Below are 23,105 nucleotides of genomic sequence, written 5' to 3' on the forward strand. Positions count from 1 at the left end.
TACTCATACATGCTCGCGCACACATGAGCGCAAGCTCGGCGAAAGGTCAACGCACTTTGGCGGAGCCGACATTGTGACAAGCGGCGAATAAGCCCCCGGCGGGCAGACCTGAGCGAGAATAAATGAGACACGTACGTATATACGCGTGGGAAACACAAACGCGCACGTCCGCGAGGTACGACGAGAAGGAATGATATATATAAACAGGAGGAAACAGAGCTATACCGACGATCCGTATAGAGGAACTATACACATACATACGACATTAAATGCAACAGAGTGGGCCGAGAGGGGGAGTGGGGGGGGAGGATACGTAAGGGAAACATGCTCGTTAATCGAAATTCGCGACTAAATCACGCGTGCGTCGACGGCAGCCCGCAAGCGGGTCGAAAGTGAAAGGGTGCGAAGAAATACGCTACGCACGCTGTACACATAAACGCTACGCGGCGGCAATAATGCGCGCTCATTTCCGCAACGCTCACGCGTTCGCAGGGCGCGCACGATCTGCACATATCGAAAGCGCTTTCTCTCTCTCTCTCTCTCTCTCTCTCTCTCTCTCTTCACGCTACCGTCGAAATTCAGTGCTCACGGAGGCGGATCGTCTGCGCCTTTCGCAATAAAGGAAAAACAGTTACGGTCGAAAAGGAAGCTACGAGGTCAGAGGAATCGGAGGAGCTATGCCTACATACACGCCGGTTGGTTCTGCGGGGAAACAAATGGGGCTGCGGGGCAGGGCGGGCCGGTGTCCCACAGGCAATCGATATAGACACGGCCAACTAACGACGATCCTGCGAAGCAGTACAGCGACACCTAGCACGCACCGTCCTCATCGAAGCTCCGAGTGTACCACGCGCACAACTGTTCAGTGAGGGGGGGTTATAGCCAGTCCGCACGACACTTGTAATGGTCGGAGCCGGGGCCGGTTTCCTGCGAACTCGCCCTCATTCCTTTGGCTTGTTTGCGTGCGCATTCGCGATGGAAAGAGGTGGGGGGGGGAGTCTCGGAAGGGGCACGACAATCACAAGCAGGCCTTCTTGTTCCTAAAACCGGCTTCCTATACATACACAACCGTGTTCGTGTTCGGAACGAACGGCGTTTCCTCGTATCTGCAGGGTCGAACGACAGCGTCGCATGTATATAATCAGCCTTGAGTGTATTATAGCATGAGAGCCGAAAAAACCGTTCCTTCAGCGACATTATAAGACTACACAAGTGCCTGCGTGTTGCTATATTTCGGTCGCGAAGTCGAAGACAACCTGCCGCTATATTGTATACACGAGTGACACGCAAAAGAGGAGGCCGATGCGAACGGGTTTTTTTTTCACGAGCCATATCTGGGTTGTCTTCTCAGGGTCGCGCGGGATTGCAAAAGGAGCGGGAAAAAGGTGCGAGCGACGGCGTACAGAGCACTCTTGACTGTTACACACGCTCTTGAGCTAGTAGAACACATGTACAGGTTTTTGTAACCACGCGTGTCTTGATGCATGCGAATGGCCTCGCTTCGCCTTGTGCGGGTGGCTGCCGAGACGGCATACATTGAATTCTCGCTTCCATCTTTTCCCTCTATGAAAAGTATAAGCACACAGTATACATGAAACGTGCCAAGAACAGGCATACTCTACCGGAAACGCGCGCGTCTGACACTTTGCGATCGTCAAGTGGTTGCGTGCATAACAGAGAGGGCCGTCTATAAGCAGGTCTTACGGAATCGGGAGCGCGGCTGCATGCAGGCGAGCTCGTATACTGTTATTCAGAAACGCACGCTCCCGAATGGCGTCACGCTCGGCGAGCCATGCTGACAGCCTGCAGCTCTTAGGGGGTGTTATACGCAACACGCGACGCGGATTCGAGGTTGACGGGAACGCGCTGAGCGAGTCGTCGGGGACACCGCCCATATTACTGCGCCAAGCTACACTGTAAAAAAAAATGTCTCGGTACACAGCAAAAGCTGCTGGTAAATCGTTGCCGGAGGCATTCTGTAAATGAGTAACAGCAGGCTCCGTATCACGAAGTCTCTGTTATACATTTTTCCGTATTCTCTTTCACATCATATCTGTATTCCTGAACACAGCAGATCTGTTATTTCAAACACAGCAAATCTGTTAACCCAAACACAGCAAATCTGTCAACCCAAACACAGCAAATCTGTCAACCCAAACACAGCAAATCTGTTAACCCAAACACAGCAAATCTGTTATTCCAAACACAGCAGATCTGTTATTCCAAACACAGCAAATCTGTTATCCCAAACACAGCAAATCTGTTATCTCAAACACATCATGACTCTGTTTGTAGGAATACAGAATTTGCTGTATTTAGAGGAGGAATAAACGGAGATCGCTGTAGAGCAGTCTGGCTGTAAATTATTCCGTTATTATTAATGAAAACAGAAGCTTCAGTAAAACACCTGGTTTCGTTTAATGGCTTTTCTGTGCTTGACTAAGGTTTTGTGTAGTTTCTTTGCCTTGAAGGAAAGAGTTGTTTCACTGAGCATAAAATAAACTTAGTTTTGGTAGTAACTTAATTTGTGAAAAACTAACACAAGCTTTTGTTGACCAGTACTGTCGAAAAGCCGATGTTTTACGGGATGGAATGGAATGTTTATGTGGCTGCCTGTAGATTCTCATGATTGAGTTTTATGTCCAATTTTATGTACTGTTTCAACCTACACTAATGCAGTCTTTATGTACTGTGTGTGTGTAAACCACCCCTGCTGCTGCATACCATATAAATAATAATGCAACATTAACAAAACACAGATGAATTTATTTACATATAATACATGTGCTGTAGCTTGCTACATCACCATTCTTCATCACTTCAGCATGTTTATGCCTGAAAAGAATGTGAAAAACAAGTGATCAAATGAATGCAAGAAGCAACTTACACACACTTTATAATGCCTTCTCTGTGTATGTATATGGCCCTTGATACAAAAAGTAGGGGCACGTGGTAGAGCAAAATGTGAAAAAAAAAATCGCTTTGTTTTCTTTGCAATTTGGGGAGGGGTGTCCCTTTGTGCATCCACATTCGTGCTTTTCATAAACAGCATTTTTGGTGGCTCAAAACCAGTTTTTCCAAAAGGAAGTAGCCAGTGAAAACACACTCTAGTGCAAGCCCCTTGCATTCGCTCTATGCTTACGGCCTAATTTTCTGACGTACAAAAGTCAAAATGCTTGTCTAGAGTCAGCTGTGTATAGAAGATTGTCGGGTAACTTCTAAAGCAGTCCGAAGACACTGTGCACCTTTGTATTCACAATCCGCCTTCAGAATACATAGGTTGGAACACTTTCAGCTCCTAGCATCATTACACCTTGCATTTGCCGTGCTTGTCGATAACCTTAGATGCTGGGGGTAAAGAAGGTTCTGAGGAAGTGTAAATTTCGTTGAAGCCCGTACAGTTTTCTTGTTAATGTGAATAAATCCCTGTGACGTACTGAGGTGCTGAACCAGCAAGCTCTTTATTGTTAAACCTCCCAGCCTTTTCAGCATCTTTCGAGGTGAATCACGTATATACATGGGGACAACGGGTATGCTCTAATGGACATGGACTAATATTTCTGATGCAACTGAATAACAATGTGTGAGAACGACTCAGTGTAAGTGTTGAGTTAATGGGAATTGAGTCACAGAATCTTTCCTTTCTTTGTTTAGGGTGAGAGTCCTAGAAATGGCGACATTGAATATTTTTTTTGCATTTAATAATGGTAGTATCACACGAGCCTCTATTCTGAGATAGGATTGAAGCTTGGCCAAACTACAATGAATTTGCTGGAAATCGTTGACCACACTTGACGATACGTTGCAGATAGAGCTGAATGACATCTCACAAAAAAAAAAAAACAAGACAAGCATTGCGAGAGGCTCCACGGCGAAAAATTGACTTTGGCAGTGATTACCAAGCTTGTAACTACTAAACAAAATAATTGAACAGTGTTTCTGACAGTGCGATCACTTTTCACCTGTTTTTGAACTTTATTCCATATCTCAAAACAGTTTTTTATTACTTAGCTACCATTATTTCCCATGTATTTTAAGATAACCAGTTGATTATTTTTTTTGTATACAGCTACTGAAGCAAAATAGAAGCTATGCACTTTACCGTTATTGTGTTACAAATTTTCATAGATGCCAATTAACTCAAAAGTCAAGCTCTAGTGGTAAAAAATTCACAAAAATTCTATATTATGAAGTTAAAAGAGCAAAAAGTTTGGAAGAAAATGATGTATGGATTATATGAATATCCCTTTTAGTCACTGAGAAAACTACCTAAAATCAGCAAAAATGCACAGGATGTATAGGGCCTGCCCGGCGCTCCTGAGAAGTTTCCCACTGGCTCTGATCATGCTCAGAATGAGCAGTTACATTTTCAGAAATATTTGTTGCTATTGTATAGCAGAATGCACGGGTGAATACCTATACTGATTTTCAACTTTGCATTCTGCTGTTAAGCTCTATGTGCCACATATAGCTACAAATTATGGCTGAACTTTCTTAATATAGATTTACCAGCGCAAAAAAAGACGGCACATATTTTAATCATGAACCAACTCGCCCAAGCAGCAGCTTTAGTGAAATTTTTTAAGCACTGTTTATTGATCACAGAATGTTTTTTTTCACTATGCTGAGGTGGGAGGGGGGGGGGGTTGAGGATCCTGTAAAAAAACTGAAAGAGCTTGACCTGAACTAAGAAACATCATGTGAATATACACTACACTTATTCGTAGCCAGGCGGTGGCACACCGGGCCCGTGCCTCTCCCCTCCTTCCCCCCAAACTTTTTTCTCCATGAAATACTTAGCGCAAAATTACCATTTGCCTGCCCAGACCTCTGGTTCAGATCAAAAAGGGCCCCCTCCCCCTAAAAAGTTCTGTGTATGCCCTTGGTTTAGATGAATGAATTTCCAAACCCTGTTTAACATAAGCATCAGTGAGATTAGATAGATATATGGGGTTTAATGTCCTAAAACCACATATGGTTATGAGAAACGCTGTAGTGGAGGGCTCCGGAAATTTCGACCACCTGGGGTTCTTTAACGAAGCATCAGTGAGATTGATAACTAGGATAAAATTAAGGCCAAACCTTCCATTTTTCTCTTTTCACAACATACTATATGTCCTTGGCACAATTCACAGTATATAGAAATCTCAATTGAGAGTGCATTTTCATGTGCTGGCTCTTGTGAAATAATAGCAGTATATTTTGACTACACTCCGAAGGACAAAAAAAAAGAAAACGCCAGGCTCATAATACTTACAAACAAATTAAATTGAAAATGCAAAGCCACAATCAAGATAATATTCAGCTCTAATAACCGGATATCATCAGAAAATGTGTATGATTCATGCTCACACTTTCACTGATTGAAACGCAGCTTCTGGGCCAACTTCATTATCTTTGTGTGCACACTTGTGCGAGACTTCTGGCCACCTTCGCACCTGCTGCCCTTTTTCGTGTTGGAGCCCTTTAAGGTTATCAAGGTGTGGTTCAAATGAAACATATGAGAAGAGCACAAGGATGGGTACAGACTCGTCAATGGGCTTCATTTAGAACACGTATGGTTACACGCTACAGTCTGCAAATTCCTCATCTATGCATCATAGACTTGCATTAATTCTTGTACAATCTGAGCCAAATACGCTGGCCCAATCATTTTCCTCCTGAAAAAAAAAAAGAAGACCTCAGCAAGCTTAGGAGCCAATTGGTCAAGGCTGCATCTCCGAATTTCATTCTTGCCAGTAATGGCTGTCATAGTTTCTGACAAGTAATCAATGGACTTTCACTGAAGTCAGAGGCAGATAAGACCCTTGTCAGGAATCAACAACTTGTGTTCCCTGCGCCGTTCATATATATATTGGCCTGTTTGATTGATGTAAACATTCCTCCTGGTTTGATAAGCAACTAACAAACTAAAAGGTGTGGCACTTAGTGCAATTTTACACACCCTACTAGTGGTTTGTACGCTCCCAAAATTTTTCCAAGGCTTCCTTTGAAAAAATGTGCAATGGCCTTTTTCAGTCTTCGAATACGCACAATCATAAAATAAGTCTTCACATGCTCGTGGTAAATATGTTCAGAATGTATGATCTGATGTTAAAGTTGGGTTAATATTAAAGCACAGCATTTTGTCTGGTGAGCTAGTTTGTGGGTGAAGGTTACTCTTCTGTGCCGTTCAAGGTAAATGCTAAGACCCCGCATTGCCTCTATGAGGTGTGCAAGATTGCACTAAGTGCCACCCCACTGAGTTCGACGTGCGCTCGTCAAGTAGGATAACGAAGTCACTCAGACATGGAGGAATGTTAACATTGGTCATACAGGTCAATGTATAAATGAATGATGTAGGGAACACCAGCCCTTGATAAAGACCAGACAAGGTTCTCACCTGCCCAACTTAAATGCATACGAATTGTTTACTTTTAGTAAACCATGGCAGACTTTACTGGCAAAGACAAGAATTGAGATGCAGTTGTGACCCAATGGCACTTGAGCTTGCCTAGGCTTTTTTCCTAATGAACAAAAGCAATGATTGTGTCTGTGATACTTCACTCAGACTATCAGAATGAACGCAGGTTCCCTGCATGAGTGTACTGAATAAAACCCAGTTGCAGGTCTGCCCTCATCTTCCACTCTTCTCCTCCGACAACATCTGTTATTTAAGTGTATAAGTATCTACTGCACCTTGTAGCTGGAGTTAGGCTCACACTCATGTTGTAAAATGTCATCAATTTACTTGACCTCCTCGCACAACAATCAACACATAATGATATCGACAAGGGAACTCACCCAGTGCAATGATTGTAGGCGTTGATGGCAACTCGGCAAGCTTTTCAGTGATGCTTGTTCCCTCCTGGATGAGCAAAAATATCCCATGTACACAAAAGCACAAAGAGATATGTACAGTTGCGGCCATTCCAATATATAAATCAGAGATGCGATCCCTGCAATTCCGTTTTCCACCATGGTTCCTGGTCTATTGCAGGCTGTGTGCACCAAGTACAAATTACCTACCTAGGAGCCTTGAAACTTGGAACAATTTTAGAGCAAAGTAGAATGGATAGCGAGCACGCAAAAAAACCTGCTCACATTTTGATTCATTTTTCTCTTTGGATTACAGCAACATCATAGACAACTCTGAATGATTGCAGGTCAATATATCAATGTTAGTGGTGATAGTATTGCTTAAAATTATTTTGCATGTGCGACAGCAAGGGACAAAGTGAGCAACATCTTGCAACAACTCTGGCCTATTCCCATTCTTAGTGCCCTCCTCACTGCGTCGTAATGAGGCACTACAGCCAAAGTGACGAGAAACATTGTTCTGCAGTGCATTGCAAAAAACTAATGCTTTGTGCATGTGGAGCACTCTGATTGCACACAAACACTTTTTTTCCCATTGAGCCTGAAAAAGGCTAGTAAACCAAGTTTGTGCACTGTGGTTCACCATGCGTGCACCATGCCCCAACACAGTTTTTGTTGCATGAAGTCTCACTTTTCACAGCGCTACGTTCCTTCTCATTCACTCTGTGAACTTTATAGTCGGATGCTTGGGGACTTCACTCCCTATCCTAGTGGCTCTGATGAAACAATGGCACCTGCCCGCACTAACTGTTGGCTCAAGGGCAGTGTATTTTTTTTTTCAGAACATTTTTGTGACTACGACACAATGCGGATAACCAAAGTAAGTTCCACAAAAAAATTGAAAATTGCCTTTTTTTTACACTATCTTCAAATGCTGATACTTGTGACAAAGCGCGTGTTCCGGTGTAATTTTAATGAATAATGCTGCTGTACAAAGCCACCAAAATTACCTTAAAATGAAGCACAAAGGCAAAAGATATGCAAAGCTACACTATCCTCCTTTTAACTTGTGTCCAGCAATTCATGAATTAGGTATTTTTGGATGTTTAGCATATTTGTTCTGTCAAAAAATTTTGCTGCAGCGGTCACTAAATTCTCATACGGTAGCATTGCACTTGTTCTTTATGGGAAGAAAATACATCGATTAAGAAGTGTAAAAAAGTTAAGTCTGCTCAAAGTTCAGAAATTGTGAAATTAGAAGAAAACTGATTTCAGCAGTCAAAGTTTAATTTTCCTTTATACAAAAGCAGCTTTTTTCACAAAATTCAACTGAAAAAGCTATTGTTTTGTGCTAAAAACCTGCACAGCATTCAGTCGATCCCAGATATATTGAACTCGAAGGGGATCGCGATATATGTAGTTCAATATATCGATGAGTCGAAACACAAAATATGTGTATTTAAGGCATAAATTAGAGCATCTCAGACCTAAAAACAGTTTTTTGAAATCCTAACAAGCACTTAAAGAATGATTCTCTCACAATATGATAAAGAACAAGGCCTGAACATCTACTTTTGCAAGTTATCGCACTTCATTTCACTTGAAAATAGTCTGTAAACTTTTCTCTCTTTTTGCGTGCCACCAAGTTTCAGTTGTCCTCAATATCACTGGACCCTTCCAAGTAAGCAAATTCAGCTCATTCGGCCACAACAGCGCTGAGTGGCACTGAATGCCAATGTAAGCTCCGTAGAGCGTTGGTGGCGAAAGCAATAATTCCACGGCACCGTCAACATTGGGCATCATCTCGGCATCCATGCAGTCAGAACCAGCGACGTCGTCTTCTGCTCCAATGAAGCCGCTCGCTGTCCGAGATGGTGCCCGAAAACACTAACAAGGCATAGAATTTACTGAGGCATTGTACGCCCTTGACAGCAGTCATGACGCACTCAAAGTCGTCACCTGGCACAAAGCCCGCAAAGAAACAGTTCACGACTGTGCTTTACTTGAGGTCGCTCCTAGCACCAGCCATGATTTTTATCGCTACGAGCGTATCAATGTGTAGCGCCGACTTCCAAATGATGATTTATCAGTAACGAGGCGAGAAGTACACAGGTCCACAAGCCACAAAAGGCGATGCTGCCCACAAACGAGCAAGCTCCCACCGTCAGCATGTTGGTGATAGCGATGTCACTTGTGGCTTTGTCATTTTGTAACCGACAGCTGTTGCTTTGGTGCGGAAAGCTAGAAAAAAGCGTAGCCTCCGAAATGAGCGTTCTAAAACCGGAAGCACCAAAATACCTCATGAAGTTGCACATCTCGAAGGCCACGCTTTTCAGTCCCACATGCCATCATACACGATTGAATGCGAACATCGCAATGAGATCACTAAACTTCCTTAAGTCATTCCACTTCGTTTTGGTGCCCTCGGTCATCACCATGCCCCCACGTTAAAACCTGCAGATCGCACATCAAGCATACCGGTGCACTCACAAGTGCTGTGCAACGAGCTAGATCAGCAAGATGGAGTTTCAATGTTTCACTTTTCAGCACCCCCTTTTAGTCACTTGCACGCGAAAAGGGATCGGAACTTGTCGAATTGTGGCTATAAATGATCATTATTTGTTAGGAAAAATGCAATTTGTGGGCTTTAGCGTGGCTCAGAGTTCAATTTAGCGGATGTTCTGCTGTGCGTGAGTTCGATAGATGTGTACAGCAGTCCCGTATTTTTGCATGGGAAATTCAAGGGGATCTCTCAACTTTTTGATATAGCCAATAATTCGATATATCATAGTTTGATATACCCGGGATCGACTGTATTCTATAAAATCTAGAACCTAAAGCTGTTCTCAACAAACCAATACATCACTTTCTGAAAAGATGTTACTGTCCAGTTTTGTACTAACATAATGCAACAAAGTGAAACTTACTTCAAATACTTGGTAAAGGTAGTTCTTGTCTTCCTTAAAATGCGCGCAGAGGAATGGTAGCACAGCTACCTGGACTGCTTTTTCTCTTTGTCCTTCGTCTCTCACGCGCACCACCAGTTCCATAGTATGTTTCGTCGGCGCCTCCTCCATCATCTGAAATAATGCAGGCGCACAGGCCGCCATCCTCTCCTGGAAGATTTCCTGCAATTATTCCAAAAATCAAAGTAAATAACAGTTACTTGATAATAGATGAATTCATCTGTAGAGATATTAAAGTGAAAACTGATTGAAATGTAGAACTATATTACCACCCTACAATTGAGTGCAACAGCTGTGACACGCCAAAAAAAGAAGACAAAAAACAGACTGGTGGGGAATACCACCCTGAAACTACTGCACCAGCTTACTAGAACATGTTGTTGGCTAGTAGGTTCAGGCTGAAGAAAGGTAGGGACGTAAACCACATAGACAAGAAAAAAAGAAGTGGACGAGATAGAGCATTGATTGCAACAGATTTTGTTTGCAAAATAAAAAAGGCTCCTTTTGTTTTTGTAAACACCAAAGCATATGAGCAGGAAAATGGCGTGCACTCCACGATTATGACATCACTATAAAAAAAAAAGGGGTTCAGCGGCAAATCGCTGTCACAACCAGACTCCCTTTCACAGTTATCTCCAACATCAGCAGGGGGTGTGCTACTGTGCTCTTGATCTGAACTGGATTCAATTTCAGGTACTTCCGTGCACTGTGTTGCAGTTTTGCCCCGGTGATACCTTGAAACATGTGTTCTGAAGGAACCTGCTGACCTCAGCACACTACCACAACCCACAAAAGGACACATAACAGCATCAATTCCACTCTCCAGATGGGCAGCTATGTGACCAAGAAGCTCCGTGCGAGTAGGCACACTCGCCCCGCATGACAACACAGAGCAGACAAACGCATCATCAGTCTGTTTGCTGCATCGCTTCTTGTGATGTCTGAAGACGTGACTTCTTAGGCTCTGATAGTTTTTAAACAAAGCTCCACAAGGCTCACAAGGGCAAAGGGCACCGCCCAACACACTGCTGTGATAGTGGTAGTGCTCGAAGTAGTCGGTCAATGTTGAAAATGTCTGTGCGCAATGCCGGCAAGTGGGCATTCTTCATTGATGTTATGGCTGCAATGAAGGTAGAGCACTTATTTTGCTAAATTACATTCACTGGCTTGTGCACTTTTTCAGACCGCCCAATTTTATAATAAAAACACTGCTACAATGGTAATAATACCTTACAGTCTACAATAGTAGAATCATTCCAATATCTGGTTAGCATGTCAGGTTATGTTCAATTTCATATGAACATTAGCCAATGCTTTTTAAGCAGTCCTCTATATAAGAGCACAGTGAATATAAATATTCTTGACCTGCTACAAATGTTTAAACTAAGTTGAAGCAGGCGGCGCAAGGAAAAGAAATAATGACGGAGACTGTAACATTAACTGCACAAATTCTACAGAAAACTGCACCCATACTTGCGCAACTTGGGTCTCTTAAAAGGCTATTCCTGAATGTGCAGTCAAAAGTGAGCTTAGCATATGCTCCAACATTACACATGTTCACAACTTAAGTAATGCTATCCATTATATCGCTAATGTTGACAACAGATGTTCATATCTTGCACATATGTGAAAGCAGCTTCAGCCTCTCAAGTGCAGCCAGGTCCAATATTGAATACAATTACTTTAAAATTTTAGCTTGAAACATAATTACTTTAAACAATTACTTAAAGCTTTTTGTGATATATTGACTAATCAAACAGTTGATACCAAGTATGAATTGCACCGTAGCCTGCCAGTAGTACGCGCAAGAGATGGAAATGGGTGGCTTCAAGATAGGGCACCCAAAACTTCGCATATGCGATCGCTTGATTCTGTTGCCATACACCAACTTCTTTGGTACACACAAGGACTCCCATGCTGGGTTAGCTGCAGTTAAGCAGTAGTATGGCTAAGTGACGTGCAAATTCGCAATGTTGTCGGGTGTAAGCAATGTGTCGTGCAATTCCAAAGAAATGAACTGCTGAGCACGCAAATCAATAGACACAACAGAACATGCATGCGAAATGCGAGCGCCAATCGTACCTCACGGCTGTCACTCAAATTCCGCCAAGTACGGCAAAATAAGTTTACACACAGCCAAGTGACAGTTGCTGCCCCTGTCGTCTCCTACACCTATTTTTGTAGTAATGGACGTATGACTTGCAAGCGATGCAGGCATGGAAAACACGAGTGCTTTGTCTGCGCTCGATAAGACGACAAAGACACGTACACGCCTGGTGTGTACGTGACAGCAGACTCCTGCTGATCCGGCTTACAAGTGCACCTTATAACAGCCATGTGCATGGGCACCGAGGAGATCACTAATGAGTGCGTGCACAAACTGACCTGTGACATCCTCAAACTACAAAGATGCAACTCAACAGCAGGCTTCACCACAATAATACAATTAAGTGACACTAACAAAGGAAAAATGCCGTTATTGCTGAGTGCAAGCAATGCTTCATATAATTCCGAAGAATTAAACTGTTCACTGTACTGCTTCCTGCATGCGCAACTCAATAAAGGTGCAACACAGCGTGCGAGCACTATGGTCGTACCTCATAGCCGACACTAAAAATCCACAAAATGCACTGAAATATGCCTACGCACAGTAATGTTACCGTTGCTACCCCTACTGTTTTCTGTGCCTAATTTAGTAATAAGGTATGTATGAGCGATGCAAGCATGGCAAACACGTGTTTCATTATTCACCTTATAATAGCGACAGACATGTTACATGCCTAGCTCGTATGAGCTGTGGCATGCGAGTGCACCTTATAACTGTTTATAAGATAGGTAATGATCGATAACGGTGAAATAAATGCCTACCTGATTGTGATGTGTGCCAGGTGATGGACTTCGCAGGAAGGTGAGAGAGCTCTGACAATAGCCGCCTGCCTTGACCACGTAGGGTGCCAGAGACCACTGAGCTGAACAAGTGAAGAGTGCGCCAAAAAACTTGACAAGTGAGGAACCAAACAAATGAACTGCTAGCACTACTTGGTCCTGAGCACGTAAATCAATAACAAGATGCAACACAACCTGCATGCAAAATGCGAGCACCAATCGTACCTCACGGCTGTCACTCAAATTCCGCCAAGTACGGCAAAATAAGTTTACACACAGCCAAGTGACAGTTGCTGCCCCTGTCGTCTCCTACACCTATTTTTGTAGTAATGGACGTATGACTTGCAAGCGATGCAGGCATGGAAAACACGAGTGCTTTGTCTGCGCTCGATAAGACGACAAAGACACGTACACGCCTGGTGTGTACGTGACAGCAGACTCCTGCTGATCCGGCTTACAAGTGCACCTTATAACAGCCATGTGCATGGGCACCGAGGAGATCACTAATGAGTGCGTGCACAAACAGACCTGTGACATCCTCAAACTACAAAGATGCAACTCAACAGCAGGCTTCACCACAATAATACAATTAAGTGACACTAACAAAGGAAAAATGCCGTTATTGCTGAGTGCAAGCAATGCTTCATATAATTCCGAAGAATTAAACTGTTCACTGTACTGCTTCCTGCATGCGCAACTCAATAAAGGTGCAACACAGCGTGCGAGCACTATGGTCGTACCTCATAGCCGACACTAAAAATCCACAAAATGCACTGAAATATGCCTACGCACAGTAATGTTACCGTTGCTACCCCTACTGTTTTCTGTGCCTAATTTAGTAATAAGGTATGTATGAGCGATGCAAGCATGGCAAACACGTGTTTCATTATTCACCTTATAATAGCGACAGACATGTTACATGCCTAGCTCGTATGAGCTGTGGCATGCGAGTGCACCTTATAACTGTTTATAAGATAGGTAATGATCGATAACGGTGAAATAAATGCCTACCTGATTGTGATGTGTGCCAGGTGATGGACTTCGCAGGAAGGTGAGAGAGCTCTGACAATAGCCGCCTGCCTTGACCACGTAGGGTGCCAGAGACCACTGAGCTGAACAAGTGAAGAGTGCGCCAAAAAACTTGACAAGTGAGGAACCAAACAAATGAACTGCTAGCACTACTTGGTCCTGAGCACGTAAATCAATAACAAGATGCAACACAACCTGCATGCAAAATGCGAGCACCAATCGTACCTCACGGCTGTCACTCAGATTCCGCCAAATATGGCAAAATAAGTTTACACACAGCCAAGTGATAGTTCCTGCCCCTGTCGTCTCCTACACCTATTTTTGTAGTAATGAACGTATGACTTGCAAGCGGTGCAGGCATGGAAAACACGTGTGCTTTGTCTGTTGCACTCAAAGGTGGTGTGGTGTCCATGTCGAACGCGGACAGCATCATGGGCACTTCGGCATTGGGGTCACTAGTAGCCGGCGTTGCGCCCGCGCCAGTGTTGGGTCGGCGCGGGTGCTTTGTTAGGCCTAGCCTTGAACGTACCCCGGGCGCGTCCTCGTTGTGGGGTTTTTTTCGCTTCTGTGCTTTAAGTCCCGAAGATTTTGGTTGCAAAAGAGTCTTAGCAGCTTTACTGACCTTGCGCACAGGAATCTTGGAGGCAGGAAGAGAAGTTCCGGGGCAATCCGGCGTTTTTGTGGGAGCAGATGCAGCCGTGACTGATGTACACGACGCTCGTAGCGCCCTCTTAGGCTACGAAGGGAGGCGCTCAGCTGAAACGGCACCGGCGGGTGGTGCGGCTTTTAATCGAACTCGCGACGCTCCCTTTGGGGCAAACTGACTACTTTAGCGCCTGCCTACAATTTGTTTTTGTATTCTAGCCGACACCACGATGCACCGATGCTATCTTGCACCCATTATTGGGCAGTGATGGCCGGACACACCGCAGCAGTCGTGTTATTTTGTGTGACCATCAACGCATTTTTTTTTCTTTTGGCCTGTTGTGGTTGGGAAGAGCTATGGTGGTGCAAAAAATTTATCGGTTATTCAGGAAAAGTGGTGTAAAGGGAAATAGTTCTGAAGAATCGATGTTCTCGTCGCAGGTAGTGAGAACCATTCAACAACCGATGAATTCTTCGGTGACGAAGTGAAGTCGCCGTCGGTGTTCACCGAGTAGACTCATGAATTCATAAAAAGAACAAACGTTTCCCCGAGCCTTCCAAATTTTATTATTGGGCTTGAGCTTGCATGGTAGGCTTGACGGTGCGAAACAGCGTGAAAACAACGAGTTCATACAAAGAAACAGCAAACCGCACCCTTTTAAAATACACTTCATTACTGTGTTTCATTGACTGCGTGTTAATTGGTGTGCCAACTATACAACGCAGCTACGATTATAGGATTGCTCTCACTAAACAAGTCAAGGCTTGCAAGCACGAAAAAAAAAAGGAACGAAAATAGGAGAACATGTACACTGTCTCTTCTTCTGTGTGTCGTGCATTCTCACGATGTGACGAAAAAAAAAAAAACGTAAACTATTATGCACACCATCAAGATTCACATATATGCAGGGATTCTTGGACGGGTATGTTTTTTTTTCACTATCTTTTGTCAATAAAGTCTCATAGACGCAGTACAAGTACCTGTTCGCTTTCAATCTTGCAAGATTGAAAACGAAGTGCAGCGCCTTTCGACGATATATATATATATATATATATATATATATATATATATATATATATATATATATATATATATATATATATATTTATATATATATATATATATATATATATATATATATATATATATATATATATATATATATATATATATATATATCGGAAGCGAAAAAGCACGACGTACGCCGAAACACCTTTACTAATTACAAATGTTTCGGCTGATGGGCCAGCCTTCGTCAGTGTGACCACACTAACGAAGGCTGGCCCACCATATCGTCTCGCTTTATAACTTTTTATGGCAACCCGACTTCGCTACTAATAGTAAATTTAGCTTCCCTTGCGGTGAAGTATCATAATGCTGTAATTATCCTCTTCCTTAATCGGTAAAAACTCTGAAACGTTCTCTTTTTCTTTTTTACCGCTGCTATCCTTCTCCGCCTCTCCGAATATATATATGTATCCATACTGGCACTTTCCAGTGATCCTGCATGCAGCTCTTTTTCTCCATTGTGAGTTAATGAACAGTTTCTCTTCCTCATTCTCTCGTATTTCTTAGTCTATCTTCGAACCCAATGTTGCTCTAAGCTTAATTTCCTCATCAAAGCCTGCCCAGTTATCACACTTTCCGTCTTCGTTTTCTGACTTTCCATGAGCGTACAATGCGAATCTGCGCATTCCTTACACACTGTGGGACGCCTCATCTTAGTCGGCGACTGCAGCGTTGCCGCTGTATGTATACGTTAGCCACCCGCCACGATAGCTCTCTCAAGGCATTGTCCATGGCTATCGCTTAATTTTCTGTTCTAGTTCACTGTATCATTGTCGAACGGGGGGAATGGTCAAAGTTCAGCCAGTATGTCGCCGACAGCTCTCTCAAGGCATTGCCCATGGCTGTCGCTTAACTTTCTGTTCTAGTTCACTGTATCATTGTCGAACGGGGGGAATGGTCAAAGTTCAGCCAGTATGTCGCCGTGCACACAAATCACGGAAGCGTGTTCTTGAAGTACAGAAGACATACGTTTTTCTGGTGTTTTACGGAAGGAGCGAAAGAACGGAAACATCGACTGCTGCTTTACGGCAACTCCTGCTGTTTCCCATAAACCGCAGCACAGTTTGTGCTTTAAACGTCCAGTCTCGCTATTTTTCAGGAAACAGATGTTACTCTGTAGTTTCTACGGTCTGCTCCGACGTTAAAACACGGATATTTTTTACAGTGTATATGCTGACGCTGCTGTAAATTACACTGCACACGGCGCGCGCGTCAAGCCAGTGAGCCGGGCTTTTAACCGTGCCACTCCCACACCCCGAGCTATACCGTGCATGTCGATTACGGCTCAGCGGGGGAGCGGGACGCCCGCGACGATCGGCTGCCGACAGTGCAGAGGCGTGCGAGAGAGCCTGGAAATAACACTTCCAAATGAGCTCGACTCAACGGGGTGAAGTCGCGCACCGTATACGCACTCGCGGTCTGTCACGCATATAGCGCTTGTGGAAAGGTCTGAAGCGAGGCTGACATCTGTCACTGGGTCATTCTATATATGTATACGATGGGCCGTGTCATGCACTCCGACGATGACGAGAGAGAGGAGGAGAACCACATTGCTTACTTCCAGCTATCGAGCGAGAAGTGTGTCACATTTGGCCCCACTATACATTATATAGGTGGCTTAGCCAGAGATTTGGTCACGAACGCGGTAATTCCACGCATGTAGTATACATATATGAGATGCGACTTACACCAGGTGACTTAAGGCGTGACGCCAGCGATAAATTTGCTGGCGAGCCTGAGATCATTGGCTGATGTATAGTTTAAGCTTCCTTGTACGACATGTCGAGACGCTCCGATCTCCCATAAGTTAATGAACTTAAAGACTTACTGGCTTTAAATGACTACTCGGACTTATATATTGCGCTTATTTATTCGGCTGCGCGAAAAAGTGAAGTTCTATTGCCCATACGAGACGCGTCAATATTCTGTGCGCCTCTCATGCTGTTCGCGAATCAGTGTTACCGAGTTGGGTAAGAAGCACAGACTCGCTCCGACGCACAGAAACCCCACAAACAATGTCCGCAAACAAGCTGATATTTGCCACAAGGCATACTTATTGTGAAGGAAGGGACGAGAAACCATTTCACCGAAGAAACGTGTGGACAGTCAAAGTGGACGGACCTCGAATGTTCATAACAACAAGACATTTTGGATCCCGCACGGCACGCAGCCTTGGTACACGTGTATGCACGATGCTTACGTCACATTTTAAAACACGCGTAAGCGTACTGTTAGAGCTCTCAACTTTTTTTCCCACACTGAACAAGGCTCGAGTGCGGAAGCCGAAACGTCTCGCTGGTCGGTGGTCATTTTAATTGTACCCCTGTTTTTTCCCGACCGGACGATTTTCGGCCCTGCTCTCGACTTCTAATAACCGTGCATATACTCACGCAGTTGGGCGACTGTCTTTTTGGCGACGAGGGCGTCCTGCCAGGCGGCGTGCGCAGGCTCGGCCAGCGCGAGCACGAGCGCCGCGGCTAGGGCTCCGGCCAGCCGCAGAGGGGAGAGCCACGACGTGGGCCACCGCGGTGGCGGTGAGCAGGCGCCACGGGCCGGTAGCCGCCCCATGGCACACGGCGGGCGCGCCTACAGGCGCACGGCCCGGTGCACGGCGGCCATGTCCCGTTGCGCTACGGCGCCCATTGGTCCTGCACGCACACAAGAAAGATGCGAGTGCACCGTCAGAGGGGGCGCCACAGTCACCAACAATAACAACACACGCACACACTTCACAGCCAAAGCACCGGTCGAGATGAGGTTCCTTTAATACCTTTACAGCAGGGGCGGCGCCAGGATAGTCTTCACTGGGAGTGGAGGAGAAGGGTACCCACGACAAGTGAGTTCGTCCAGGGAGGCAGGAAAGGCGGGTAACTCATGCATTCTTTTTAGGGGCGAAGCTCCTTAAAGCGTCACCCGATCGTCCTCTGTAGTAACCACCTTTCTCGGGTATGTGCCACAGGGCGAAGCCGCCGGCTAATCTCGGCGGCCACGCACAGGGGAGTTTAGTTCTTGGAATGTCCACTGGATGGTGGTACTTGTATATAATCAATGATCAAAAGATGCGAGATGTTGGTACTTGGAGTGTTCACTAAACGGAAGGACATACAAACAGACGCACGGACGGACAGATCGATCAACAGCTGGACAGACGAGCGGATGCACGAACGGACGGACGGACGCTTCACCCCACTTATCATCATTCAGTACGGGGATATGGTGTGATTTTTTTTTACTATGCTTGCACTTTGGAATGAGGGGGGGGGGGGGCACGTTCCCCGTTAGCGCTACCCTAATTTACAGTATCAACGGGGAAAGGTAAACATAGTAACAATAAGAATCGCAATTTACGTCCCCAAAATCACGATGTGATTAACAAGAGGGACACCGAGGTGGAGGGCACCGAAAATTTCGACAACCTGGGGTTCTCTAACGTACGCCCAAATCGGAAGCGCACGGACCTCTAGCATTTCGACTCCGTCAAATGGCGACCGACGTGAACAGGATTCGATCCCGCAACCTTTGGGTCAGTAGCCGAGTGCCCTGTAAGGTATGTAACCACAAGATCACCGCGGCGGCATAGTGTACAAGTTATTCGTCATGCCAAGTCAACGAAGCCCGACGGCGTTCACGAATGCATCGGATATCTAGCTGCGTCCGAAGCACACCGAGTTTTTTTTTATTTATTACTTTTTTATGTGCTTCGAACATGACTCGCGTCTTTTATAAACCGCACGCGCCGTACTTGCCGAAACAACGGTTATCGACTCGCGCTATTCGTGGTAATCCGAAGCGAACACAGAGTCAAGAAAAAAGTAAAATGACACGCAGGACAGAATTCACCACTTCAAATAAATAATAATAATCATCATCATCAGCCTGGCTATGTCCACTGCAGGACAAAGGCCTCTCCCATGTTCCGCCAGTTAACCCGGTCCTGTGCTTGCTGCTGCCAATTTATACCCGCAAACTTCTTAATCTCATCTGCCCACCTAACCTTCTGTCTCCCCCTAATCCGCTTGCCTTCTCTGGGAATCCAGTTAGTTACCCTTAATGACCAGCGGTTATCCTGTCTACGCGCTACATGCCCGGCCCATGTCAATTTCCTCTTCTTGATTTCAACTATGATACCCTTAACCCCCGTTTGTCCCCTAATCCACTCCGCTTTCTTGTTGTCTCTCAAGGTTACACCTACCATTTTTCTTTCCATTGCTCGCTGCGTCGTCCTCAATTTAAGCTAAATAAACAAATAAAAAAAAAGTGTCGCGGCCAGCAAGTGCATTCTTCAACGCAGCAACGAAATCTATACGCGTCCTCAATAAAAACTTAAACTGCAGGAAGTTGTCTGCGTAAGAGTCGTGCCACTTGCGACTATACTGGTCGGTCGTGCCGGACATTACATGCGAGGAAAATCAAGATTCTCGCCGACGCTCACGTGGCGACACCTTTCGGCGCCGTCCAAACGGCTTGGCAACCGACACGCGCGCACCTATGTACATACAGGTTCAACTCGTTTCGACCGCGTGCGGCAACGGATTAACGGTGCCAGAAAACAACATGGCCTTCTCGCGGATTCTAACGGTCACTTCGACATCGGGTCGTTTTAATTAGCCCGCTGCACGGACCGGCGGCGAGTGACCTTCGCGCAAGTTGTGCGCTGTACGTCGAGCCGACCGGGCAGTGCTGGACGTTTGCTCCCGAGAGCTGCGCCTAGCAACCGTCTTGCCGCACACATTCAAGGCTTTTTCGTGTCCGCGCCTTCGCGTGCGTCCAGCGCTATACGCTATGCCGGTAAACTCGGCAAGATAACGTGCAGCAACTTCACGTAGTCTCGTAGCAAGAAACGAATGAACTACTAGTTAAAGTTACTATATAGAATTACTAATATATTATTATTATTAGTATTATTATTATATTACTTTGGAGTAGTACTATTGATAGCAGCAAAAAAAAAATAAATAAAATCGAGGGCAACTTTTTCTCTCTCTTTTTTTACAGACAATTTCTCTAGTTATTTTCCATCAACGTTTTATCAGGGAGTACGTTAAATACAAGATCACGACTATACCATATTTCCTCTCACACTATCAGCACAGCTAAGCAAAGGCTGCAGTCGCCTAAATACAGCCAACCGTTGGCGAAGTGATTCGTAATGTTGGCTGAAAAAATTTCCAAATGAATGTCGATCCATTTCGGCTAGTGTTGTCCATCAGCTGTAAACGCAGAAACGTTTTCTTCAATCTTAATCATATCATTAGGCTCTCTACCATTCTATCCATGTTATATCTTTTTTAGCGCGCACAAAAAAAAAACAGACAAGAAAGAATACTTTTTTGCAGACTAGTTGGTTCATACTTGAAAAATTGAATTGCTGCACAAACTTGAAGAAAAAAAACAAGAGAGACAGGAAAGAGTGCAGCAATTCAATTACTGCACTCTTTCCTGTCTCTCTTGTTTTTTTCTTCAAGTTTGTGCAGCAATTCAATTTTTCAAGACAAGAAAGAGACAGACGAGCGCAGCAGTACCATTCTCTCTATCACCCCACCCCCTTTGACCACTTCCAAAAACCGGCAAGCGGAAATCGGAGCCGCGAACTCGCGCTGAACAGCTACCAGAATGCGGCGGCTTTCGATTCCAAACTGGTTCCGACTTTTCAAAGATCCTTTGCGCTGGCTGGATTGCAAGACAGATTTCGGAGGACTACGAGCCAATTTGTTTGGCACAAACAAGGAAAGTAAGGAGACGCCGCGCACCGGTATATACAACAGACGCGGTTGAGAAGCGATGAGGCCGACGCGCTGGTCGATATAGAGAGAAACGTTAGACGGGCTGAGCGGCAAGTTTCGAGAAAGAAGGGTGGCGGGGGGGGGGGGGACATTTTGCCTGCCCCCGGGGTCGGCACACGACCGAGTCGGTGGCGGGGCCACTTCAACTAATTCCGCCGGGGCCAGCGATGCACGTTCGGGGCCGAGGAGAGGACCGACTGCCGCTCGCCGCAGGAGGGTCCTCTCGAAAAGTTCGGGGTCATTAGCGGTCATTGACAACGAGCGCGCTGCGAGAGAGGTTCGCCCCGGAACGTCCGCCGGCCACCGGGCCGCAGAGAGCGCGGGGCCACCGTGCAGCTCACGCAGGCGCAAACCGGCGCGCGATTCGAACTTGGCGCCGCTCGACGAGCACCAGATCTGATTCGTCCGGATGCCCGAACAGCTGAACCTTCAGATCTCAATAGACGGGGACAGACGAAATCTACTCTGTGGCGACTAAAGCGAATAGCCCCGCCGCGGTGGTCTAGTGGCTAAGGTGCTCGGCTGCTGACCCGCAGGTCGCGGGTTCGATTCCCGGCTGCGGCGGCTGCATTTCCGATGGAGGCGGAAATGTTGTAGGCCCGTGTGCTCAGATTTGGGTGCACGTTAAAGAACCCCAGGTGGTCGAAATTTCCGGAGCCCTCCACTACGGCGTCTCTCATAATCAAATGGTGGTTTTGGGACGTTAAACCCCACAAATCAATCAAATCAATCGACTAAAGCGAATAAGTGAACGAACGAATGTACGGATAAGTGTATGGATGAATGAACAGATGACCGAATGAAACAACGAAACGATGAATGTAGGAATAAAAGTGAACGGACGTACGAACGACCACAAGATAGAACGCTTGCAAGTTGAAATACGCTCCAAGAAAAAAAAATACAAAATTAGAAGTAATCTTTTTCTGTGAATCTTGTTGACTTGACGTGCATACATGACTCTCTTAAAGAAGACGTTGACACTCTTCTGGGTTCTACTATGTATACTCCCCAATGAGATTGCAGTAATTTCGGAAGAGAGTTGTCGTGCCTCCTTTAAGAGGGTCATATGTGTGAAAATAACAACCGACAGAACAGGAGCCGAAAGATTCTCACTCTTTTCTGATATTCTAAGATGGCGCTTTGGCTAAAGCATATATATACCGGGAAATACGAGAGTTGTGAAAGTGTCTATTAGTCGGCGGTGCAACCTCATATTCAGGCCCAGACGAGGCGCACGAAATCTTTCTCAGTTGTCAAAGCCGCGAGGCTCAAAAAAGAACACTTTTACCGTGCTTAGCTATCAGTCGGTGAAGTGGTAGAACGTCCAATACGGGAAGTACTGGGTTTGATAGCCGATGCCGCTGGGCTTTTATGTAGGGGAAAGAAGCAATCAATCCAACCTGCATGGCAATCGGTAGGCGTGGGGTAGGATTCTCATCCCAAGAAGGTGGCCTTTCATTTGTTTATGCCTGCTGAAAGAGTGATCCGCAGCTCGATATCCAGGCGTCACCCATTGATTGATTGATTTGTGGGGTTTAACGTGCCAAAACCACCATATGATTATGAGAAACGCCGTAGTGGAGGGCTCCGGAAATTTAGACCACCTGGGGTTCTTTAACGTGCACCCAAATCTGAGTACACGGGCCTACAACGTTTCCGCCTCCATCGGAAATGCAGCCGCCGCAGCCGGAATTTGATCCCGCGACCTGCGGGTCAGCAGCCGAGTACCTTAGCCACTATAAACCACCGTGGCGGGGCCAGGCGTCGCCCAAATGTACTATCTATAACAGTACGCGATACGTGAACCAGTTCAAGGAACGCCCGGGTAACCAACGTGCCATACACGAATTACTCCACTGAGAAACATATGAAGCGTCATTAACAGCAAATTTATAATGAAAAAAAGTTCAGAGGCGTGAATAAGGT

At 45.3% G+C, this 23,105-nt stretch overlaps 2 protein-coding genes across 5 annotated transcripts in view; both read right to left on the bottom strand.

Moving 5' to 3' along the window:
• The window catches only part of LOC119159755 (semaphorin-1A), a 164,602-nt gene that overhangs the window by 79,944 nt on the left and 61,553 nt on the right, over window positions 1-23,105 (bottom strand). For all 4 annotated transcript variants that reach the window (XM_037412601.2, XM_037412602.2, XM_037412604.2 and 1 more), the window contains exon 2: window positions 17,784-18,041. In XM_037412601.2, the coding sequence (XP_037268498.2) occupies window positions 17,784-17,961 (178 nt within the window). In that variant the 5' untranslated portion in view covers window positions 17,962-18,041. The remainder of the gene's footprint in view (window positions 1-17,783; window positions 18,042-23,105) is intronic.
• LOC142771131 (uncharacterized) lies at window positions 2,746-16,944 on the bottom strand. Its single transcript, XM_075872710.1, has 7 exons — window positions 16,891-16,944; window positions 14,302-14,462; window positions 13,662-13,762; window positions 12,633-12,733; window positions 9,726-9,926; window positions 6,784-6,847; window positions 2,746-2,835 (listed from the first exon to the last, which is right to left on the bottom strand). The coding sequence occupies exons 1-7, from the start codon at window positions 16,942-16,944 to the stop codon at window positions 2,816-2,818; spliced, it is 702 nt and encodes a 233-aa protein (XP_075728825.1). The 3' UTR covers window positions 2,746-2,815.

Source organism: Rhipicephalus microplus, chromosome 1 (genome assembly GCF_043290135.1).
Source record: "Rhipicephalus microplus isolate Deutch F79 chromosome 1, USDA_Rmic, whole genome shotgun sequence".
NCBI lineage: Eukaryota > Metazoa > Arthropoda > Arachnida > Ixodida > Ixodidae > Rhipicephalus > Rhipicephalus microplus.